General features: G+C 43.9%; 1 protein-coding gene across 1 annotated transcript in view; it reads left to right on the forward strand.

Annotated features, from left to right (window-relative positions):
* SLC20A2 (solute carrier family 20 member 2) overlaps nt 1–15,519 on the forward strand; it is a gene marked incomplete at both ends in the record, with an annotated part of 32,813 nt that extends 17,294 nt beyond the window's left edge. The window contains 6 exons of the mRNA XM_084231861.1: nt 1,204–1,320; nt 5,552–5,755; nt 7,139–7,730; nt 9,905–10,090; nt 11,234–11,318; nt 15,355–15,519. Coding sequence (XP_084087987.1) covers nt 1,204–1,320; nt 5,552–5,755; nt 7,139–7,730; nt 9,905–10,090; nt 11,234–11,318; nt 15,355–15,519 — 1,349 coding nt within the window. The remainder of the gene's footprint in view (nt 1–1,203; nt 1,321–5,551; nt 5,756–7,138; nt 7,731–9,904; nt 10,091–11,233; nt 11,319–15,354) is intronic.
* Between the last annotated feature and the right edge of the window lie 8,719 nt (nt 15,520–24,238).

Consider the following 24,238-nt stretch of genomic DNA (forward strand, 5'->3'; position numbering starts at 1 on the left):
TGATTGTATGTAATAATTATTTCACATTTCCACGATGATGCATGTATTAGTTATCTTGCAAAGTTTTACTGTTACACATAACCCAATGGGAAGTTTTATAGTTCATGTTCTTATACAGGCATCTGTGTTTAAGTTGTACACTAACTGCGTGTGAAATGTGCCTTTAGCCACCAGTGACGAACTATGTAAAAAATTCAGAGTGAGGAGATTCGGAGATGTTGTAGAGCTAGGAAAATACAATGCCACTAAGCCACATGTAGTTCTGTCCTTTTATTGACTAATGTAATTGCAATGTAGTGTACATTATTGGATTTTAATGAGAAGTTTTTCTTTGTTATAATTCCCTGAGTTAACACTTCAAAGAAGAATTAAGCTTGAAGGGCAATGTCCTTTTAAAAAGCTTTTATTTCTTTTTTTTTAAACATTTATTTATTTATACATACATACAAGAGCTGGAGTGCAAGCTAGAGATGTGGTGGGTAAGAGGATTCACCAGAGAGTGGGTAACAGGACATGCAGATCCACTGTATACACTGCTGAGGGGGGCAGTGGGGGAGTCAGGAGAGGTCTGCTGCACCATGCGGGTCACCTCCTTGGCTGAGGATCGAACTCTTGCTTCAGTGGCTGCGCACAGCCTCATAGTGTTGCGTCTTAACCCCTTGTGCCACCAAGGGAGCCCCTAAAAAGCTTTTATTTCTAGGCTACTTTTTTACAAAAGGTTTGTGTATGTGGTCAGAGTGTCATGTCCATTTAAAGTAGGGGTGCTGAATGCTGCAGGACCAGAGAGGCAGCAGTCAGCCTGGCTGGGCTGCATTCCAGACCTCAGCTTACCACTCAGGCTGTTAGGGGGAACACGAGGACTCCGTTCTTAGTCACCCTTGTCCACTTGGAAATTTAGACACTGAGATAGTATGTAAATGGTTGTATTCCCAATTTAATACGGTATTTATGCCAAATTGGTAAAATTTTAATATAAAACTTTTACCTTATTCACCAGTTTAATCATGCATTCGCAAGATGAATGTGTGTCTTAAACACACAGCTTTCTACCCCCAAAAGTACAACATATTGTTTTTGGTTTAGAGTTTTAGTAAACAAAATCCAGCGGATTCATTTTGGGTTTGCAGAATGGGAAGCATGTGGATCCGAGGTTGACCTTCAGAAACTGTCCTGTGACAACACTGCTGTCCTTTCTTTCCCCAGTGCTGGGCCTGGTCCTTCCCGTGTGGGCCATCGCGCTCATCTCCTTTGGGGTAGCACTGCTCTTTGCCGTTTTTGTGTGGCTCTTTGTGTGTCCGTGGATGCGGAGGAAAATAACAGGTAAGAGCTTTTTTATTCATCTAATTTACAAAATTGCTCCTAATTCCTGAGACTTCACACATCGTAATTGTGTAAAGCAATTATACTTACTAGTGAGGGGAATGGGAGCATGAATAACTCAAGAATGCTTGCTGAGATGCATGCCTAGGCCTTGTCTCTTCACTCCTCACTGCTTCCTGGCTTGAACTGCTTCTTGCTAACTTGTGACCCAGGCGAGCAGGAAGATCCCTGTTGCCACAGATAACTGGAAGTTAACTATGCAGTCCAGTTCTGCCTGCCTGATGGAAAATGCTGACCTTCAGGAAATGCAGATTGGCACCACAATATGATAGCCCTTCACACCTGCAACAATGGCTAAAAATAAAGACTCGCAATTCCAAGTGTTTATGAAGGAGTAGAATAATTGGAATTTTCAGACAATCATGGTAAAATGGGAAATAAGACAGCTACTTGGAAATTAAGGTAGCCGTTTCCTATAAAGTTAAACCATGCATTTACTATATGACCCAGAACTCCACTCCTAGGTATGTATCCAACAGAAATGAAAATACATGTTCATAAAAAGACTTGTACATAAATCATTTAGTCATACAACCAAAAACTGTAAATTACCCAACTATTCATTATTAAGTGAACAGGTAACCAAATTATGGTATATTTATACAATATAGAAGAGAATGAGCCATCTATACATAATTCATTTCAGACAACATGTTGGACCAAAAGAAACCAGAAACAAAAGAGCATATACTGCATGATTTCGGAGAAAATTAATCTACACTGATAGAAATCACTAGTTGCTGGGGCCAGAGGAGTTGCAGGAAATGGAGTAAAAAGGGCATGAAGGACCTTTTCAAGGACAATGAAGGACCTTTTCAAGGACATGAAAGTGGAGTCTGTCTTAACTGGGCAACAGGCTGCTGAGTTATGCACACTTATCAGGAGTCATCTACCTACATGTTTAAGATGTCTGAATTTTATTGTATATAAGCTATGCCTCAACTGAAACATTTTTTAAAAGGAAGGCTGAGAAAGTTGCTAGAGCTATTTACCTGTCACTGGCAACGTAATTGAAATCAGAGCCTTGAGGCCACATGCTATAGTAGGGTTCAAAAGAAAGAGTTACTTTGACCTTACTGTACCTTACAATCATATTCCAACTGTGGACATGTCTGAATTTGGAAACCATATTACAAAGACCAAATTGGCAAATGAGGAGACACACCATGTTTGTTAATTGGTTGATAGCTCTTCTCAACTTGATCTTTAGATTTAACACAATTTAAATTAAAATCCAGACAGATATTTTGTAGATTTGGACAAGAATTGGACAGTTTTAAAATTTATATGGAAAGTCAAAGGAACTGGAATAGCCAACACAATTTTGAAAAAATAATAAAGTTGGAAGATTCATGCTTCTTAACTTACTATCAAGCTACAAGACAGCGGTATCAGTAGAGAGAGAGAACACCATGGTTAATAGTTAACAGAACAGAATAGAATCCAGAAATAGACCCTTAGACCCACACAAATATGACAAATTAATTTCCTACATAAGCACACAGGAAGCTCAAGGGAAAAAGAATAGTTTTTACAGAAATGGTATTAGAATAATTGAACATCCTTATGCCAAAAAAGAACATTTTCTAAGCCTTATGCCTTAAAAAAAATTCACTCAAAATGCATCAGAGATCTAAATGTAAAATAGAAAAAGTAAGACTTTATGGAAAAACTAATAAGGGAAAACCTTTGTGATCTTTGGTTAAGAAAAGCATTTTTAGATGACACCAAAAATAATTTTTAGATGACACCAAAAATATAAAAAAAGTCAAATTGCATTTTGTCAAAATTGCTCTGTGAGAAATTTACTATGTGAATGGTAAATAAATTTATGAAAAGGCGCTCAATATCACTAGTCATCAGGGAAGGGCAAATCAAAAACACAGTGAGATACCACCATATACCTATTTGAATGGCTTTAGAAAAATGAATATGCAACAGATTAAAGCAAATCAGGAACTACTGGAACTCTCATACAATGGGTTACCCACTCAGGGAAAATATCTCGACAGTCTCTTGTAGTATCCGCTTGCCATAAATATTCACATACCTACTCCTAGAGAAATAAAAATTTAAATTTACACAAAATCTGCATATGAATAACTATAGCAGCTTTATTTATGGTCACCAAAAATTAGAAACAACACAGTTTAGTAACAGAATGAATAAATGAACTGTGGCACATCCAAGTATTGGAATATTGCTCAGCACTGAAAAAGAATGAGTTCTTGCTAACATGTAGCAACATGGATGATTTTCAATGCATTATGCTGAGTAAGAGAAGCCATTCTCAAAAAATTATATACATTATGGTTTCATTTATGTGACATTCTGAAAAAGACAAAACTATAGGGACAGAATCCAGATCAGTGGTTATCAACTGTTAGAGCTGAGCAGAGAGAGGTTCTGACTATAAGGGAAGCTCTGGGACTAATGGAACCCTCTTATGTCCTGATTATGATGGGAGTTACCCAAATCTGGATGTGTTTTAGAATCAGGATTACACACACACACACACACACACACACACACTCACACTCACACATACACACTTCACTGCATGTAAAATTTAAAACTAATAATTTTACAAATCCACATTAATAAATTTACTATGTGTAAGTTTAAGAATTAAAAAATCCACATATTTAATATTAAAAATCTACATTAAAAATTCCATATGAATCAATTAATAGTAAAAAATCCATTGTAATAATTAAAACTCCACATTTATTCATTAATAATTTTTTAAAATCCACCATATGAAACTAAAGTGTAAAGGCAAGCCAATAATGAGCAGTAACCAGCTTCTTTCCTTCCTGCGAAGTGACCACCTGCTCTCTGCTGGGAATAAACATAACCTCCTCTATTTCTAAAGGGCACTCACCTAAGATGAGCCCCTCTCAAACATACTGCTTGTCCAATCTACCCCCATGGCAGTGGTAAACTATACTTCAGTGCTTTGATTTTTGTAAAGGCTTTTCTTAATAGCCAAACTTAAATGTCAAAAGGACCATAAAACATTTGCTTTCCAGCCTCAAGCTATAATGTCACAGCAGAACCTGACCCTGTTCCCTATTCTGGCATTTCAGGAAATGTTTTTGTTAGTGCCATATGTTTTGATATTTCACTAGATATTTCTTGTTCTGTTATTTTAAGTACAGACTAATGGTTAAGGGCACAGTCCATAGAGCTGAATTGCCTAATTTTACCTGATATGATCTCTCTGTGCTTCCTTTTGCCATCAATAAAATGTAGAAAATAACCTGTCTAATTGTAATTGAACAATTTTTGTTTTAATTATTGTCATCTTTACAAGTACTGTCTTCTCATTGGTATGATAAGCAACTTGAGGTCAGAAATCTGCAGGTACAGTCTTGTTCCCTGCATATGTAAGAGAAAGTGAGTTTTAAAGATCTATCTGACTGTCTAGGTAGACATGGAGATGACAGATGGAGAGTGAGTGTACGCGTGTTATCAAGCAGAGGATCTGGGATATTTAAGTTCTAAAGGAGAAAGCTTAGAAATTTGCTCAGAAACACTGCAAGCAGCAAGATCGTTAAGTCAGCAGCTGCATAGGTCAGGTTTGATTAGAAAGAATGCTACTGAGCTATAAAATGTCTTTTTAAAAATTCTTTGCTTCTATTGAAGTAAAGGGTTGTTTAAAGTAAGTAGTCTCTCTCTGTTCCTTTTAAGGAAAATGATTTATTTGTTCCCTAAGATTTGGTGACCTGAAGAAATCTGAGACCAATAACTTATTGAGGAGAAGAAAACCAGACTATAATAATACCTATGAAGACAAAAAGGATAGACATTTCAGTTAGTCTGATGGTAGTCTAAGAAAATAAAAGACTGGCCTAAATGGTTGTAGCATTCCAGAATGTTTACCCTGGAGGGTGCCTTGGGGATTAGGCCTAACCCTGTCTTTTTTTGTTGGTTTTGAATGGGATGACTGCCTGAAGCCCCATCTTTTCCTCAATAGCTCAATTTTCTGGCTTGAGTTTCCTAGATAATTGGTTGAACTTTCCACTTTATTTTCCCTGTATAGCTATCACTTTTTTTGTTTCCAAAGTAAGTACTAAAGTATAAAGATAAATATTCATTTTTATGTTCATTTTCAATAGCAGGAATTCTCTTGCAATTTTTTTTAAACTTATGACTGTATTTACTATAGGCAAATTACAAAAAGAAGGTGCTTTATCACGAGCCTCTGATGAAAGCCTCAATAAAGTTCAGGAAGTGGAGTCCCCAGTATTTAAAGAGCTACCAGGTGCCAAGACTACTGACGACAGCACGGTTCCTCTCACGGGGTCAGCTGGGGAGACCCCTGGGACCTCAGAAGGCACATCAACGGTAAACCATCCCAGGGCCTCCTACGGTAAGACCCACATGGAGGATCTGGGTTTGCCTGATGACAGAGCGGGGCTTGCTGGGGTGGGGAAGCCAGCTAGGCCTAAGTATGGGTGGTTAGGTGGTTTTTTGTTTTGTTTTGGTTTTTTTGTTTTTAAAGATTTATTTTTATTTATACAAGAGCTGGGGTACAGGCCAGAGTTGTGGGAGGGTGAGAGGATTCACCAGAGACAGAGCGGGGAGCAGAACAGGCAGACAGACTGAAATACACTGCTGAGGGGAGCAGCGGGTGAGACAGGAGAGATCTGCCTCGCCATGTGGGATTCTCCCTGGCCCACCCGGAATCGAACCGGCACTGCGGAGGCTGCAGACAGCTTCACAGTGCTGTGCTCAACCCGCTGTGCCACCCGGGAGGCCCAAGTGGTTAGGTTTTAATGCACAAAAGTCTCCCTATTTTTATGTTTTAAGTAAACCCAGAGGCTAAAGAGGCCCCGGGAGACCATAAAGCCGACAGAGCGGCCGCACTCTTGTCTTGTGACTTTCTTCTAAATGCTATTTATAATATCTGCAGCAGCTCCTAGGACCTGCACTGCCCTCTGTGCAGTCACTCGCCTGCACATTCGGAGGTGCCTGACAGCTAGAGGGAGAGTGGTCTCTCCAGTTCCCTAAGAATGCCTTCCTCCTGGAAGATGCAACAAGAAAGCTAAAATTGGAACTGAGGAGATTGTCCTACTGTAGAATCACAGAAACCTCAGAAAACATTGACCATCCCGGAGGTGTCCTTTTGTCCCCTGATGTTTGTGGACAATGATGGGAAAGCCCCAGCCTCCGCCAGCCTGTCTGGGCAGGCATCCCACCTCTCGACAAGGTGCGGCCCTGGCACCACTTTCTACAGGTGTGGTCTTGGATTTGGCCCAAAGAAAGCAGATTAATTTTGCCCCGCTGATCTGACAGATACCACCTTCGCAGTCATGATCGGCCTTTTAAGGAGTGACTAAATATCTCTCCCACAGAGACCTGGATTTTATCCCTCATATGTGAAGTTTTTCTAAAGTCCTTATAAGGATTCTCCCTTTCTTCATTACTAGGAATGGAAAGAGCACTGTAGTATTTTCTGGAAGATACTTCTTAGAAGAACTTAAATAACATCATTTTTTAAACCCAGTAGTATTGGATGTACCCTTTTGTGGTATGTTTCCAAGTTTCCTCTTATGTTTGAGCTGTGTTATTGTATGTCCTTTAGAGTCAATTGGGAAAATAAAGCCTGTGGGAAAAATTTTAAATTTTTAAATCATCCACGTCGCACCCTCCAGAGAGAACCACCATGAAATGGCAGGGAGTATCAGTATCTCCTTCCAGCCGCCATTTCTATCCAGGAGGCTAGCGAATAAGACCTTTGCCCCTTTTCCAGGAAGGGCGCTCTCCATGACCCACGGCTCCACCAAGTCACCCATCTCCAACGGCACCTTCGGCTTCGACGGCCACACGAGGAGTGACGCGCACGTGTACCACACCGTGCACAAAGACTCGGGGCTCTACAAAGACTTGCTGCACAAAATTCACACGGACCGGGGCCCGGAGGAGAGGCCCGCCCAGGAAAACAACTACCGGCTGCTGCGGCGGAACAACAGTTACACCTGCTACACGGCTGCCATCTGCGGGCTGCCGGTGCACTCGGCCTTCAAAGCTGCCGACTCGTCGTCGGCACCGGAGGACAGTGAAAAGCTGGTGGGCGACACTGTGTCCTATTCGAAAAAGAGACTCCGCTATGACAGCTACTCCAGCTACTGCAACGCGGTAGCAGAGGCCGAGATCGAGGCAGAAGAGGGAGGCGTGGAGATGAAGCTGGCCTCGGAGCTCACAGACTCAGACCAGCCTCGGGAGGACCCTGCAGACGAGGAGAAGGAGGAGAAAGACACAGCTGAGGTCCACCTCCTGTTCCATTTTCTGCAAGTCCTGACGGCCTGTTTTGGATCCTTTGCTCACGGCGGCAATGATGTGAGGTAAGTGTGCTCACTCATTCCGCAAGTGCCTGTGGGGGCCAGGTACTCTTCTGGGGACCACATCCAGCGTTGCAAACACGGACAACGGTCCCTGCCAGGAAGGGCAGCGGGCCACAGACAGTACACAAATGGATAAGTAACCCCAGGGTGCCAACCAGTGATAAATGATAGAGGGAATGCCTGGGCACAACAGGAGGGGGTGGGGCTGCAGAGTAGGACAGGCTGCTTGGGTAAGGACTCCCTGAGTGACATCTGCAGTGGGGGACATACCTAGAAGAGGGGGCAGCAGGTGCACAGGCCTGGGGCAGGAGTGTGCCAGTTCTAGAAGAGCACAGAGGCCCTAGGGGCACGTTGGGGATGAGGTCAACTGGTCCTGGGGGCCTGCAATATGTCGTAGTGTATAGGGATATGTGGAGTCTCTACTCTTCTTACCAGTGGGGTAGCCCTGGATCAGTCATTTGAGCTCCCACAGCCTCCATGTTCCAGTCTTTAAAATGGGAGTAAAATAAATACCAACCTCATAAGGTTTCTATGAGGATTAAGTGAGATGCTCGGGAGATAACGTAGCTTAGGGTAATGCCCTTCACATCATCTGGATCTATACATTTCTCACTATTACTGTTGTAATTAATATGCAGGGCTAGTGTTTCTGTCCAAATCAGGAAAACAGGCTATTGTTGTATTTTTTTATTGCCCTGTTCTATGCTTACGGGCTTGGGTTTCCACACATATGCAGCTTAATTTCTGTTCTTTTTAAAGGAAGCCTCTCCACCAGACAAGAGTCCTGGACTTATTCTCTGCTCAGTGTTGTATAGGTGTTGCCATGTTCTTTCATTTGAGACATCGTGTTCTGTTCTGTCTTAATAATTTTTTGTCTGATTCCCAGCCATCACCCCACTTCCTCCTTATCAAGAATTCTTGGTACTCGAAGGCTTTCTCTAACCCTCCTCAAAACAGCGCTTTGAGCTCATAAGTAGTTCCTTCAAAAACAGGGAATCTGAAGTCAGAAACATAATCTTTCTTGCCTGGGATCACACAGCCTAGTTTTCAGGGTGGGTATGAGAAGTAATGATTAGCAGTAATATTTGTGATCCCATAGTGTGGGGCCTGACACATATGCCCAAAACTGGTAGTTAATACGAATGGAAAGCAATAGAGGAGAAAAAATGATTTTTTTTTTAGTTCACTTGTGATTTTTCAGTACTCCTAAAAAATTAATAAATCAGATGGCCACTATAAAACAAAAACAGAAAATAACAAGGGTTGACAAGGATGTGGAGAAATTGGAACCCGGCTACCATTATTGGGAATGCAAAATGGTGCTCCTGCTATGGAAAACAATCTGGACGTGCCTCAAAATATGAATCATAGGATTGCTGTGCTCAGTGCCTACAGTCATGCTGCGTAACACTACATTTATGGCCTCACGTTTCTTAACGAAAGGATATGTTCTAAGAAATCATTGCTAGGTAATGTCATGTGAACACAGACCTAGAGGGTAAGGCTTGCCACACACCCAGGCCCTGTGGGTCACCTGTTGGGGCCACCAGTGTATATGCGGTGTGGCTGACTGGGTGGCATCAAGCACTGCGTGACTGTGTGAAGGGGGTCTCCCTGTGCAGCCCCGGCAGGTAGTCTGCTGTGTCAGCTAGGTTTGCAGAAGTATATACTCTATGACTGAGATGTTCACTCAAGGACGAATTTGGCTCCCATTAGATGAAATGAAGCATAACTGTACAGATCTCCCTTCACTTCCGGTGGGGTCACCCTTCAATAAACCCGCCACCACCTGAAAATAGTTAAGTCCAAAATGCATTTCCTACACCTAACCACCAAACATCACAGCTTAGCCTCGCCTGTGCTCATGTCTTCAGAGCACTTGCATTAGCCTGTAGCTGGGCAGTGTCATCTCATGCAAGATCCATTTTGAAATTAACTGTTGAATAGTTAATTTATTGAATGCTGTACTGACAGTGGCACTTGTTTCCCCTGGGAAATGAGCAACATTTGGGGGGAATTTGGGAGATCAAAATTGAAAATCCCTTCTGCAGTTTCTGCTGAACGTGGACCTCTTTTGCACCATGTGAAGTTGGAGAATCCTAAGTTCCATTGTAAGTTGGACACTCTCTGCATATACAATGTGTGATTAATCTTCCTTTCCTCCCTTCTCCCAGTAATGCCATTGGTCCCCTGGTAGCTTTGTGGCTGATTTATGAACAAGGCGCAGTCCTGCAAGAAGCAGTTACCCCTGTCTGGCTGCTGTTTTATGGAGGTGTTGGAATTTGCACAGGTCTCTGGGTTTGGGGGAGAAGAGTAATCCAGACCATGGGCAAGGACCTCACTCCTATCACACCATCCAGGTAAGCTGCGGGTGCAGGTCGGATCAGCAAACTTGTCCTCTGAGGCCACCATGGAGCCCGAGTTGATAGGCCCCAAAGTCCTCTCGTGCTGCTCTTCTGTCCCAACCCCCTCAGCACAGCCATCTGCAGGTGGGAGCCAGTGAGGAGAGGGGCAGGGGATGAGCCAGGCTCCCTACCTCTGCTCACCACCCATCATCACCATCCCTCTTGCCCTCGTCAGCCCTGTCCGTAGTGGCACTGTGAGAGGGACAGAAAATGAGACAAGGAGATAGAAGGAAGGACAAGGAGAAGTTAAAGCAGGGTGGGAGGCAAGAGAAAAATAGAACTCACCCTGCAGCCCCCAGTTCACTCCCACTTGTGGTTTTACCCAGTGTAAAGGCCAGAGAGCAAGTGGGGAAGAGGCAAATCAGGCCAGGCCCAGGGCAGGCCATTCCCAAAAGTTCCCAGCCACACCAGCTCCACCTGCTGGTTGGGAATAGCTCTCCTGCCACCCTCTGGGACTAGCCCTCCTGCCACCCCTTGTCGGCTCATGGCGAGCGGGTGCCCCTGCCATGCTCTGGGGCATCTGGACACTTCCTCCCACATGTCTTCTACATGGTTTCCATGTGGCCTTCTAGTATGTGTGTTCTTTAGAATTAGATGGGGTGAAATAACAAACTAAAAAGAACTTTCAGAATACAACTGAAATTTGGAACTACCTATTGTAAGAAATCTTTTCTCCCTTAAAATTCATTTCAGTGACAAATTCTTTTATAAGATTGAATTGGAGAAAAATTAGTAATCTGATGAAAAATCACTTTTTGTAATAACATTTTAAAAATGAGAGTATAGTATTTCCTATGCTACCTTAGAAATGACTGATTTACCATTTTTTACACAGCAGGAATTTCTGACCCAGTTACTACAATGTGTGGTTTTTGAAAACATATCAGAAAAACAAGGCTATTTAAATCTGTAAAAAGTATAATGCAGAGACTTAGTATGAATTGTGGCCATTATGCAGCAGTTTCTTGTTCTGTCTGCCCAGTCAGCACTCAATAATTGACCCAAAGAATGTTCTGGTGAGCCTTTGGCACCCCTGGGGTGTCAGCAAGGCCCTTACAAAGGGCGCCTGTGATGTGTCTCTTGTGCTCCCTCCCGCAGCGGCTTCACCATTGAACTGGCCTCGGCTTTCACAGTGGTGATGGCCTCCAACATCGGGCTTCCTGTCAGCACCACACACTGCAAGGTAGGCCCCTGCCAGCCCTGTCCTTTCAGCAGCCGCTGGGCTCAGTCCACGGTCACCAAGTGAATCTGAGAAAAACTGGTAGCATTTTGTATATGGTTGTTTGTGAAAAGAATCATCTCAAGCTGGGTCTGCTTAGAGCCTTTTGGATGAGGGCACTTGCTTTTCTCAGACTGTCCCTCTCAACCTTTCCTGCTCAGCAGCGTGACACGTTCAGTCTTGCAAACTCTGCTCAGTGCATGCACGGCAGGAGCTCTCTTGATGTGTGCTTCATACTTTCCATTTGTCCTGTTTCTCTCTCATGTTTCCACAGTGGATTTTGCGTTGAAGTCATGTGTGCGCTAACCATATTCGTAGGGGGCTTGCCACTCAGTTCCAGCCCATTGCAGGGGACTGGGAGTTAACAGTGCAACTAGAGATAAGCAGAAATCAGCTCAATGGAACTGTAAGACACGGATGTTTCAGTTCTTTTTCCTTATATGATGGTAAAAGTGACTGTGTTGCCTTAGAGTAAACTCTAAACGAGGGATAATTCTTCATATTGATCACCTGGGACTCCCACATTCCTGAGGGGTGTGCAGGCAGGGGCTCTTTGTCAGAATGGTGGAAAGTTGGTACTAAAGAATCCAAAAGATGAATGAAGAAGAAACAGGCTCCATGAGTTCAGGGAATTACTGAGGGCACCCAGACTGGAGCCAGGACTAGAACCCAGGCCTGATAACCCAGGTCTACCCCGTAGCAGGGGGAATTCTAAAACACCTTCGGTGGGCCTCCTATATTAAAAAATACTAGCTTCATCAAAGCACAAACCACTTCCAGACTCTTTCCAGTTTCCTTCATTTGTATCATTCAAGAAAACTCATTTGTTTTTGCTGTGTGTGAGGCAGGACCAGGGGCAGGGCAGTGACCAAGACACAGGCGCTGTCCACATTTACCCAGTGTAACAGCTGGAGCAGGAGTGTTTATAAACAAATACCTACTAAGAGTGAGTTTCAAATATGAAGGGTTTCAAATATGAAAGCCACACAGTATTTTCGGAAATATAAAGACTGATTTTGCATACAAGATCTGGGGTGTAGGCTGGAGGTATGGGGGGCAGGGTGGTAAGAGGATTCACCAGAGACAGAACAGGACAATGTACTGAAATACACTGCTGAGGGGAGCAGCGGGCAAGACAGGAGAGGCCTGCTGGGCCATATGTGGGTTAGCTCCCAGGCTGGTGATCGAACTCAGGCCTTAGCAGTGATAGCACTGAGACTGTAAGCCCTAGGCTACCGGGGAGGCCCTGTTTTCAGGACTATTTTAAGTGCCATCACTTTTAAGACAAAGCTGGGGCCCTGCAATGTGGATTATCTTATCAGCTTCTCTGGAGAGAGGTTTCACTGGATTTTTGTTTTGTCTTTTCCTTTGTTGCTACTATAGAAAACCCGTACTTTCCACTGTAAAATCACTACCATTTCCTGAATATAGTGTCAGGCACTGTGCTTTTGCTTTATACACATCAAATATGGCATTTAATCCCTTCAGCAATCATTTGACATTGGCAGCATTAATCCCAATTCGCCATAATTGATTGCCACCCAGCCTCAGCTCAGTGTGTGAGCAGCACCCTCTGCTGGGCACTGTGTAAAGTGCGCTGTGAATAGGAACTCACTGAATCCCCCCAGAAGCTTTTGAGGTGAGTGCGTTCTAAGTCTCCCTCGTTTCCCAGTGAGGAAACTGAAGCATACATAGAAAAGTTGAGTCACTTACCCACAATCACACAACGGGTAGAGGGCAGAGGGTGCCACGAGGACACTGGCTAGCGCCCTGTTCTCCCACCTCTGCCGCGCACTGTCCGAGGGAAGGCAGGCAGAAGTGCGGCCTCCTCCATTCACTCACGTTGCGTTTCTAGTTTCCGTTACTTAAAATTACACAAGTGTACGTTCACTGGAATATTTAAACAACACAAGACTGTGGAGTGAAAAGAAACCATCTTCCCTTTTGTTCCACCTCCACAATCCACTGTGCTGTCTGGAAGCCAGAGGAAGCTGCTAAATATACGCCTTCCCGAGAGGCCTTGAACTTTTTTTCAGGCATAAATAGTCTTTTGGGCTGCCGTAACGGCAGGAATGGTACAGTGCAGGTTCTCTATGACCCGAGCAGGCCAAGTAAGGACAAGTCCTGGAGCCCTCGGTGGCTTTTGCAGGGATTTACCAGGTACACAGCAGGCAGGGGTGCTGGGGGGCCGGGAGGCTGGCAGTCCTCCCAGCCCCCAGCAAGTCTTCACTCTCTCTGGGCTCTCTGGCCTTCTCTCGCATTCTGCTTCTCTCCTCATTCTGCTTCTCGTTCGTTCTTCTGCTGGTGTCCCCATGACGTTGCCCTTATAAGCCCAGTCCCAGCCCAGGTGAATCCCATCTACCTATGCCCACACCCTACTCCAGGTGCCCCCCATCAGGCATGCATTCAGGACCGCAGGGATCCGTCATCTGTCCTAATGGCAGGAGGGCAGAAAAGCCTGATACTTTTTATTTACCCTACAGCTGCTTTTAAATAAATGTTACACTATCTTTTCATTACTACCGTACTTATTGTGGTAATGTTAATTCACAACACTGTATGTTTCAGGAGTACGGCTCACACCTCTACAAATGTGTTACCACACTGCGCCCATCGCCAAACACCACCCACCCTCCACATAGTCCTTTGTGCTCCCCTACTCTTTTCTGGTAGCCTCAGTTCTGCTGTCACATTTCTAGAACATGCAAACAATCTACTTCTATGCAGTAGAAAAATCTCGATTGTTTGGCATGTTCTATAGGAACTGCTGAACAGGATTGTCAGGCTCATATAGTGCACTGGATACAGCTGAAGAATTTACATCATCATTTTGATGATCCCTTACACAGGTTTTTAGTTGCTGTCGTGATGTATGGAATTGCTAGATAATCACTGCTTGTGTTGACAAAAGGTCAAATTAACTACATTTAAATAAGCTACTCTTTTTTTTTTTGGTGTTCCAGCTTGTGTCCATAAACCATTCAGTATTAGGGTTCTGTGGTTAGACCTTGATTGCTTTAAAACACCTTTCCCTGAACCTCATTGGCGGCTGCTGATGCTTAAGTATTTGAGGGTCGGAAGAGATTCAAGAGCCCCTCACAATGGTCCAGGGCACCTCACCTGTCCAACTCTGAACTTCACTGGAACCCCAGAGAGGTGTAGATGTTACAAGACTTCTTGCTTTATGGTTTCCATTTTCAGGATACCTAAAATGAAGTGTTCTTTTTCCTTTTTAAATTATCGACAAGCCTTAAAATGAACTGTTTAGGAAAATATTTGAATCGGTGTTCACTTTCTAATTTTCAAGTATCTGTAAACAACCACTTTTGTGAAGCATGATGGACTGTTTAAATCCAGTAATAGATATGCTTCGTTTTAACTGAAGCTAAAGTGCCGCATGCATTGCAAGGAAGTTTGAGGGTAGCAGAGAAAACCAATTTAAAATCAAGAGGCCTGAGTTCTAGTCCTTAATCGGCTGTGATTTACGATATTTCCTCTGCCCCACGCCCTCTGGGGTCTGTTTCATCTTCTGTAAAATGAGTGAAGTGGATTAGATGGTCTCAGTTCTTCTCCAGCTCCAACATTTTGAGACTCTGTATTCTAAGAATACGTTATTGCCATTTCATTACTTAACTAAAGCAGGCTCACATGTTGTAGTAAGCAGTAACCTACATGGGGAATATTTGAAACAAGGACTTCATAGTTTGTAAGATGCAGAGCGAAGAGGAAACGCTTTAATTGATTTGTATCACTCAACTAGAGTAGGATGCAAGTGGAAAAGTCCATCAGAATGACATACTGATAGACTAATCCTAAAAGAATTATTCCTGAAATCTAAATGATTTTTAAGGTTTTTAGCAAATCTAAGGGAAAGAATTGCTCATTTTATAATGTAGCCTATCTCTGAGATGCCAGCTTACATGGGTTGAATGTAGATTTTGTACCTCACGTTAAATCTGTGGGCTTCTATTTTTAATGTAAAATGTCTGTGCTCCTACAGGTGGGCTCCGTGGTGGCCGTGGGCTGGATCCGCTCCCGGAAGGCTGTGGACTGGCGCCTCTTCCGAAACATCTTTGTGGCGTGGTTTGTGACTGTCCCCGTGGCTGGGGTATTCAGTGCTGCTATCATGGCTCTTCTCATGTACGGGATCCTTCCATACGTGTGATCTGTCTTCTTCCAGCCAGTAACTAAGGAAAGGGGTGGTCTGGTGTGGGTCTCTGTGGAAGGGGTGTCTTGCCCGTGTCCCTTCCACATGATTCCACACCACACTGCTCACCGAGGCTGTGGGATCATCCTCCAGAGCTAACTTAACTACTGTACATAATCATGTGCATTAAACTGGTATCTTGGTGATATAACGTGGTGCAGTTACTTATATATTAAATATATATTGTATACATAGAATAGGTAGCATTATTTCATATTCAGAATGGGAGTGGAGATATTTGCCTAGAGTATTCAACAAATCTTTGTACATAATGATTTTAGTGGCAAATTTTACGACCCTTTTAAAAGGAAAATATAGATTGGAAGTGGTATTTTCCCCATTTAATATACTGTAAGATAAGTGAGATACAAGATGGCGGATACACATTTGGGAAGGTGTACACATGGTTACTGTTGAATAATACTGGAACAGGAGTTCACAAGTGCTTTCACTGAAGAATTTGTTTATATAATGTGTATTGATTATTATGTAATATATCATAATTGCTTCTGTAAATACTTAAAACTGTAATTTTTTAATGGTGTGCTTCCCTTATACTTTTTTGATCAGAGAATTTTGGAAAGTACCAAAGAAGCAGGGGAATAGTTTGCCAGTATTATATTTTCATATTGTATGTTTCCCCTTCTCATTAATCCTACCATTAACCTGGGATGTAGCTAGACCACTGTGCCCCGGCCTGCCCAGAGCAGTAGTGTGTGGGGTGGGGCACTGCCCCCCATCATGTGCACATCCCACTCGGAGTTCCCCACCCCACCCAACCCACCACTGCTGCCACTTGCCGGATACTGGTAGCCCTGCAGTGGCCCTTCATTGCTGTCAAGAGTAGAGAATGCACAGCGTAAGGACACGTGATCAAGCACTACATCTCAAGTCCAGTTGAAATGTCCACCCCTCTCCCTCCCCGGCAGCCTGAACAGCAGAATTTGTCTCAAACATTCAAGTGAGTGCTTTAACATTCTGGATATCTGGGAGGGGGAAGAGGGGATCTGAGAGGATACACTGGATTTGAGGATTTCTTGGAGGCCTTCACTAAGCTGACAGCCTGATGCTCTACTGTAGTCCCACTGGATTCTCTTCTTTGTTAATAGCGGGAGGGAGGAAGTATGACTAATGTTAGAGCCTGAAACTATGGAAATGCTGCTAAAATTTTTATATTGACAAACATTTTCTCGGTACTTCATTGTGATTTTTCATTAATCAACCATATTAAATTTATAATAAAAAATGTCCCTCAAGAGTTTGCCTCAGAAGTTTTTTCTCTAAATGTATATAATAGTGTTTTTCTTTGAATTTCCATAAAAATAAAAGCTATACTTTGGTTACTTCTAGTTTTCAAATATTTTTCTTCTCATTTACTACTATTACATATTTGTGTAGAAAATACACACGAGCTAGAAAAGGAAAGAATGAGCCCCAGAGCAACTCTCAGCCCTCTCCCCCTCTCCTGTCAGCCTTGGGTAACAGAACACCTAGCCAGAGGGTTTCCACTGGATGGGTTTTTGTTAAAGGGGTGTGCCCTGGGGCCTAGCCAGTCCCCCTTCACTTGATTCATCCAGACTGTAGGGCAGTGGAGGCAGTTGTTCATAGGATCCCAGATGAGGACCCAGTAAAATGCCCATTTTCTAACTGGCTCAAGCAGCCAACATGGAAAGAAACATACCTACTTGGAGCCTCAAAAGGAAATTCCTTTGGCTTCTGAAGCAAGAATTGGGAACGTAACAGCCAGGAAAAACAACTAGGTGTAAGTAGCCCAAAAAGAAATCTGTCCTCTCTGATTGTTAAAATGGCATATTTGGTTTTTCATTTCCCGACTTTTGACAAAGTCATAGATTCAAGAAGAAATTCCATCTTCTTCTAAAAAAAAAAAAAAAACAGCACCACCTAGTGCCAGTTGACTCTGTGTGCTGTAGGGGTTGCCATCTGAACCCCCAGCCTGACCCAGCAGCCAGGGGGGCAGAGGCAGAAGCCCAGGACCAAGTAGGACAAAAGTCACACCCACACTGAGCATTTGAATGACTAAGCACCCAGGTGCTGTGTAAAGATGCCCACTGTGTCCTCCCAGTCTGTTACATGACCCCCCCCCATGGCTCCCATCCCCCCATGAGGGCAGGCAGGTGAGCTCAGAGGATGGGTCACTTTCACTGGGAGGGTTGGGAGTAAGGGACTGCCTTAGTCCAGGCCCCTGGAGTCTTTCCTCAGAGCTAACCTAAAAATCCAAACACTGCCCTGACAAGGACAAGGGTTAACCCTGCATCTCTGCGACTTTGGGATGCTTTTCTCTCCAGATCACTGTGCTATGTATAGGACAGCTGCCTGGAGCAAAGAGCTCCCTGGAGGCCACTGCCTTCCCTGGTCTAGGCTCCTCTTAGGGGAAGGTGTGCGTGGGGAACAGGCTGCCACAAGGAGTCTGCGCTGAAGAGACAATATTCTGTTGCTTTGTTTTTTGCCTTTCAGCAGGGACCTGACCTTTTGAACTAACATGTAAACATGTTCATTTGCAACTAGATAACTTTTTAAATAAGGCCTCCCCTTCTCCCTAGAAAAAGCAAAATAAAAATTGAAAGCCATTTCATCATTAAGAAATGGGGAAATAAATGTAAATGAAGATCTAGGGTATCAATGAGCATCAATGAGAGGTTGGAAAGGTGCTAAAGGAGCTTAGGCATGTGCTTGCTGAGTCCTCCAACGAGGCTGTGTCCAGACATCTCACCTATGGGGGACCAGATTTGCCCAAGGCCTTGGCGTTCTCCTGAGATTATCCCTGCAGTCGGCACCCCGGTGTGCTGCAGTCTCCTGCAGGGGAGAGTGAGACATCCTGGGGGTTATAAAGAATTCTGGAGGACAGTGAAAGGAAAGGGACACTCCAGGCCTGGCCCAGGATAGGACAAGTGCTTGTTTTCCTCTCTTGGTGAAAGAATGCAGAAGGGTGATGAAGAAAAGGAATGGAAAGTAAACCACCACTAGTTGAACAAGACAGAATAGCTAGAGACTATTTTAGGAACAGAGAACGTACTCTGAATGCCTGTGAGAGGAAGACTAATGAGCCCTGTAGAGAATGGTTATGTCCTCATAAGAGGGAAATGTGGGCCTGTTCTTGGGTTACAAGAAGGGAGGTGATGTCACCTCCCTCAAGTATTTTTATAGTACACTGTCCTTTATTATTGAAGAAGATAGTGAAACAATCCTGAAGCGTATTATGAAAAAAGAAATGTCATATTCCATTATACCGCCACCATCGTCTTAAACACACAGGTCTTTAAAACATCTGGGGCTGCCAGGCACTGGGAAAATGAAAGCCCAGAATGAGAAAAAGTCTAGGTACAACGTAGTAGCAGAGCCTGAGCAGGTCCCAGGCTCCTGACCTCATCTAGCGCTTCCCACTCAGGCACTGTGTTCACATTGTGGTCTTTAGAAATAGGCCTGGGAGGAAGATTATGAGAAGGAAAGTTGTGATAGGTGACCAACACTTGGAAGGAAGTCTAAGAAGAAAGGGTGAGAGGCTTATTCTGCCTATTTTTAGAAAGAAACAAGAAATTAAACCTTATTTTAAGTAAGGAAGTTCAGAGCAAACACAACCTGGGCCACTGTAGAAGGGAGAATTTCTGGCCTTTCCCCAGAACTTGACATTTATGGTTTAAGTCAAAGCCTGACTTCAGAGATTCCAAACTATGAGTTGACAGTGTTGGGGAGGGGAGGCAGAGACCAAAAGGAAGGCGATAAACTGGCCTCAAGATGATAGTCATCATCTTCCACTGGCAACAACAGTGGCACCCAGTGGGATCAAGTTTAACTGCAACTATGGATGGCCATCTTCCCTGATCTTTTTAAAGAACAGCAGCGGAGTCATCTCAGAACGTTAACTATATACCACAATTCAGAGCTGCAAGAAATGCCAGGCCACTTCCCAAGTCACGGGGAACAGGGTACTCAATCTATATGCACAACGTTCCCATGACCTAGAAGTCAAATCAGGCCCACATGCCTGATAACTCATTTCCACTCATTAGCAAGCATCCTGTCGCATGCCTACTGCTAGCCTGGCCACTGGAGGTAGGAAGACAAAAAAGGCCTCAAGGAGTTCACATAATACAATGTGATTATGTCATGGTGAGGCTGTCTCCAGGGAGGTGAGTCCCGAGGAAAGGCTGCTGAGTGGTTGGGAGGGCAGGGAAGCCGTCGCAACGAGGCATAAATTTGGCTGAGACGCCAGTGCAAAGCGGACAATGAGGACTTTGGTTCAGTTTGGGAAATGATGAGTTTCAGGTGCCTGCAGAGTGTCAAAGAGGCAGTTGGCAGTCAAGGGTTGGGGTTCTTAGGCTAGCCTTCTCAGCTTCATATTGTGACCGGAACCCAGCCGCCTCAGCGGTGGGAGCTGGCAGGACAGTGGTGGTCTTTCACCCTGCTGCTCCACCACCAGTCAGTTGTGGCAGTTGGTCCTCAGAGCCCAGTAACTGCCTTCTGTCAGTTGTTCCTCAGAGATCTTTTATGTAACAGTGTACTTCCTGGATGGTGGAATGGACCAATCAGGTGTGAGCTATGAGCTGATTGGTGCTAAATGGTCCAACTAGCCACAGGATTGAAAAATGGTCCAATCAGACGTGTGGGTGGGGCACTCTGAAAGAGGTTATAAGCCAGGGTCAGAGGGAGCTGAGGGAGACACGACACCAGCCCCTGAAGAAGAAATGACACCAGCCCTGAGAGGACGCCAGCCCCCAAAGAAAAGATGGTTCCAGCCTCCGAAAGAAGCAGCGGAAGACTCTGTTCCTGGCCTCTGAAGAGGAAAAGAAGCATCCAGTAGCCGACCTCCAAGGAGGGAAGAGAAACTGAAGACCTCTGTCAGAGGTCTTCGTCAGGACTCGAGACCCTCTGACATTGTCTGAGAGAAGCACCAATAGCCCTGGGTCTGGTGCCTCAAAGAGCTGCTGTTGTTGGTATAACCCACCAACTCACAAAGAGCTGTTGACACTGGGTGTCTCTGATACCACCTCTGATGGACCAGTAGTGGCCATCACTACTGGCCAGTGCTGTCCAGCACTCCTGGTGACCGGTGGTGACCATCACTGACGCTATCTGGGTGAGATAGCTGCCACTTGTGGATACAGTAAGCTCTGTTAGCCATGTTTGTAAAATAAACCCTGCGGTGGTTGTTCCTAGAGCCTAAGGTTTCTTGTAATTGTGTCTGCCGGTGAGAACCCACCGACAGTGACTGTCCTCTTATCAGGCACTGTCCTTTGTTAAGCCATAGCCTTTGGTTTTGTTTTTTGGCCTTTTGGACTTTTTGGTGGCTCTTTGGTCTCAGAGCCCGGGCAGGTGGGTGGCCATTCCCTCCTTCCATCTGGCCTCCTGCCTTGCTGCCCTGTACCCCTGTCCGGCCCTGTTTCAAGATGAGCTTTGGGAGTAGTTAGCTTTAAGAGGCAGCTGCCCAAGAATACGGCAGCAGTGTTCAAAAGCCAAGTGTAGTGGGGGTAAATGAGAACCACATACTATACTCATCCCGATAACTCAAGCTCTGGAAACATCTAAATAGAAAAACCAAATCCCTGGGAATGGGGATGGGCTGGCTATGGTTTAAAAGTACACACGCTATGAGTGCTGTGCCGCTTCTTACTGTCGCCTTCCATGTGACTAGAGCCTAGTCTCTTTCACTCCTCTGCCTGAGCAAAGACGTGCATCTGACTGGTATATACGGAAAGAATGAACTGGGGGTGCTGGAGTCAGATCCTGTTTTCCTTCTGGGAGTCACAGTGACCTCCAAGCTCAAGAACTGCCATCCTTCATGCCACCCTACTTGGGCAGAGGCCTGCCTGGCCAGAGACAATGCTGTACCGTCACCCTGAGCTGGGGCCTCAACTAGCCATCAGTGGTGAAGATGGAGCTTCTGGCCTCTATCCACTGCCACCCTGTCCTATTTTACAATCTGTTTAAACCTGAAAAAGAAAGAATGATGCTATTATGAGATCATTAAGGCCCGAGGTGCAGAATTTGAGGACAGGCAGGAGCAATGTGAAAATGCTCCGCCCACAAGCAGAACGCCAGGGTATAGAGAGAACCCACACCACCATATTTAAGTGGAGGGCGAAAGAAAAGGGGGATTTGTTCCTCAAGGGAGGCAGTGGAAACTGGATGAGAGGATGCACAGCACTCACAATTAGGGTGGGGTCCTCGTGCAGAAAATAGCAGTCTTCATGCGCATGTGCGTAGAAAACACCTTGGGGCAGCCCAGAGCAGTTTCAGCTCTCTGGTTAGGTCCCTTTCTGTCCAGAGTTCTAGTCCTGAGATTTGGCCAACCAGCAGTGAGCTTCCAAGGAAAGACATTTAGTAACCAAATGAAACTTCAGGACATTTACTGACGTCCCCTTCCCTTGAGCAGTGATGCCCAGATTATGATAAATTAGCGATGCACTGTGACAATTTCTGGTCTCTTACAGAAGTTATCAGTGTTTTAAAAATGTGTGAACTTTAATCCCTTATTACAAAATCTAATAAGGACTTCATGCCTATTAGTTTCCTGTCACAAGCAACGCCAATACTTTGACAGTCTATTTGATTAACTATCCTAAAGGTGGCAAGTAGGAACCACAGAGTATTCTTGCCGCTTTGGCCTACATAATCCATCAAGCCACAAACTTGCCCTGCCGCAACAAATGGCCCCTTGTCAAACATTAATTATAAGAAATTAGAAGTTATTTCCCCTCATTACAGAAATAAGAAATTCACTTTAGAAAACCAGGAAAGTACAGTAAAGTAAGAAATAAAAACTATGAGGGCCTCCCCGGTGGCACAGCGGTTGAGCGCTGGGTTGCAAAGCTGCCCGCGGCCTCTGCGGCGCCGGTTCAATCCCCGGCTGCTCCCCGGCCACCGGAGGAGGATCCCACATGGTGCGCAGACCTCTCCTGCCACCCGCTGCTCCCCTCAGCAGTGTACTTCAGTCCTTCTGCCTGCTCTGCTCCCCACTCTGGCTCTGGTGAATTCTCTCACCCTCCCGCGCTTCTGACTGTACCCAGTGCATGTATAAACAAAACAAACAAACAAATATAATAAATAAATAAATAAAAACATGTCTCTATAAAAAAAAAAGTGTTAAAAAAAAGAAATAAAAACTATGAGTCCACCTTCATGGAATATTTTGGTGAGCATTTCACCTATTATTTGCATGACTCATTTTTAAAACTGAGATTAGTATTTTACTTTGCTTTTTTTGTTTAGCATATTGTGAACAATTCCCAATGGTTATTATTCTTCAAAACCACAACTTTCAATGGCTAAATACTACCCCACTTAATGAATATACATAATTTTAATCATTCCCTTATTAAATACATATTTGATGGTTAACAATTTTTCACTATCATATCAAGAACTGCAATGGACAACTTTGTACATATATATTCGTGGATCTCTAATAATTTCCTTAAATCAAATTCCTAGAAGTAGAGCAACTGAGTCAAATAATATGCTGATATTCAATAGATATATTTTTGAATGTGAATTCTCTGCACCTAGTGGCATAGTTCACAGACTTCTGAAGTCCAAAATATCAACTGTTAACAGTTATCTTGAGAGTAAGGCTCAAAAGACAAATTGAGGATCCTGGCAGTACCTTGAATCAACTTTTAAAAGTAAATATAATCAAATAAAATGAGTTGCCGCAAGAATTATAACGTTACATTGGGGAGAAAAGGGAGAAAGAACAGGAATTGGAAAAGGTGAGTTTCTGGGGGAACAGAAAGAGGTACTTGCATGAAATTTAAAGGGGAAAGAAGAGAAATTGAGAATTTCCATCATGAAAAACCATACCACCTCTCATGGCTTTCTTTCATGGACTACTGGGTCGCAAGATTTCTAGAGCTATTCTTGAGTATGAAATAGAATGTATCATGTAAGTGCCCAGCACAGTGTCTGGCACATAAGGTCAAGAAACGTGGTCTCTTTTCTGCTACAACTCAATGACACTCACAATGAGAAGGGTACTTAGAAAACAGTCTAAGGGTACTTAGAACACAGTCTAGTTGTATTGGGACTCAATATAACTACTGGATAAAGGCTGGATTTGAGCTACCTACGTCCATATATGGGTGATTATGTCAACACACAAAATCTGGCTCATTAATGCTGTGTGTCAATTAAAACATTCAAACCTTAACAATGTCCTTCTCACCTCATTTACAATAAACCATGTTAAGTAACTAAGAAATTAATTAGGGGTCTATCTCATCCATCTTTCCTCTTATTTCCTAATGTCCTCCACCCCGACCCTCCTTTCTATACACTACCCTTAAGACTAAACTGAAGAGCAATGCCCCAGAACCACACTTCTCTAATACACAGCAGTTAGCTGCCCACTCTGTGTTTACTCCTCCAGTCCCTCCCACATGGAATTCCTACACACCACAGACTGCCCACCTCAGTATCTCATAGACACATGTGAAGTTGTCTGGTAAGATTGTAGTTAACTAGATATAAATATGTCCAGAAACAATATTCATTTATTGTTCACCCTTTCACTCCTTTTCCTTTCCTATTACAATGTATCTCATAACTGTGCTTGAATCTGCAAAGATACTGAGAAAGTAATAATACCATGTATTATTACTTGATTGATGTTCTCTGATGTAGGAAGTGGTGGTGGAATCTGAGTCCTCATAAAGATAATCTG

Source organism: Talpa europaea (assembly GCF_964194135.1).
Source record: "Talpa europaea genome assembly, chromosome: 4".
Taxonomy (NCBI): Eukaryota; Metazoa; Chordata; class Mammalia; order Eulipotyphla; family Talpidae; genus Talpa; species Talpa europaea.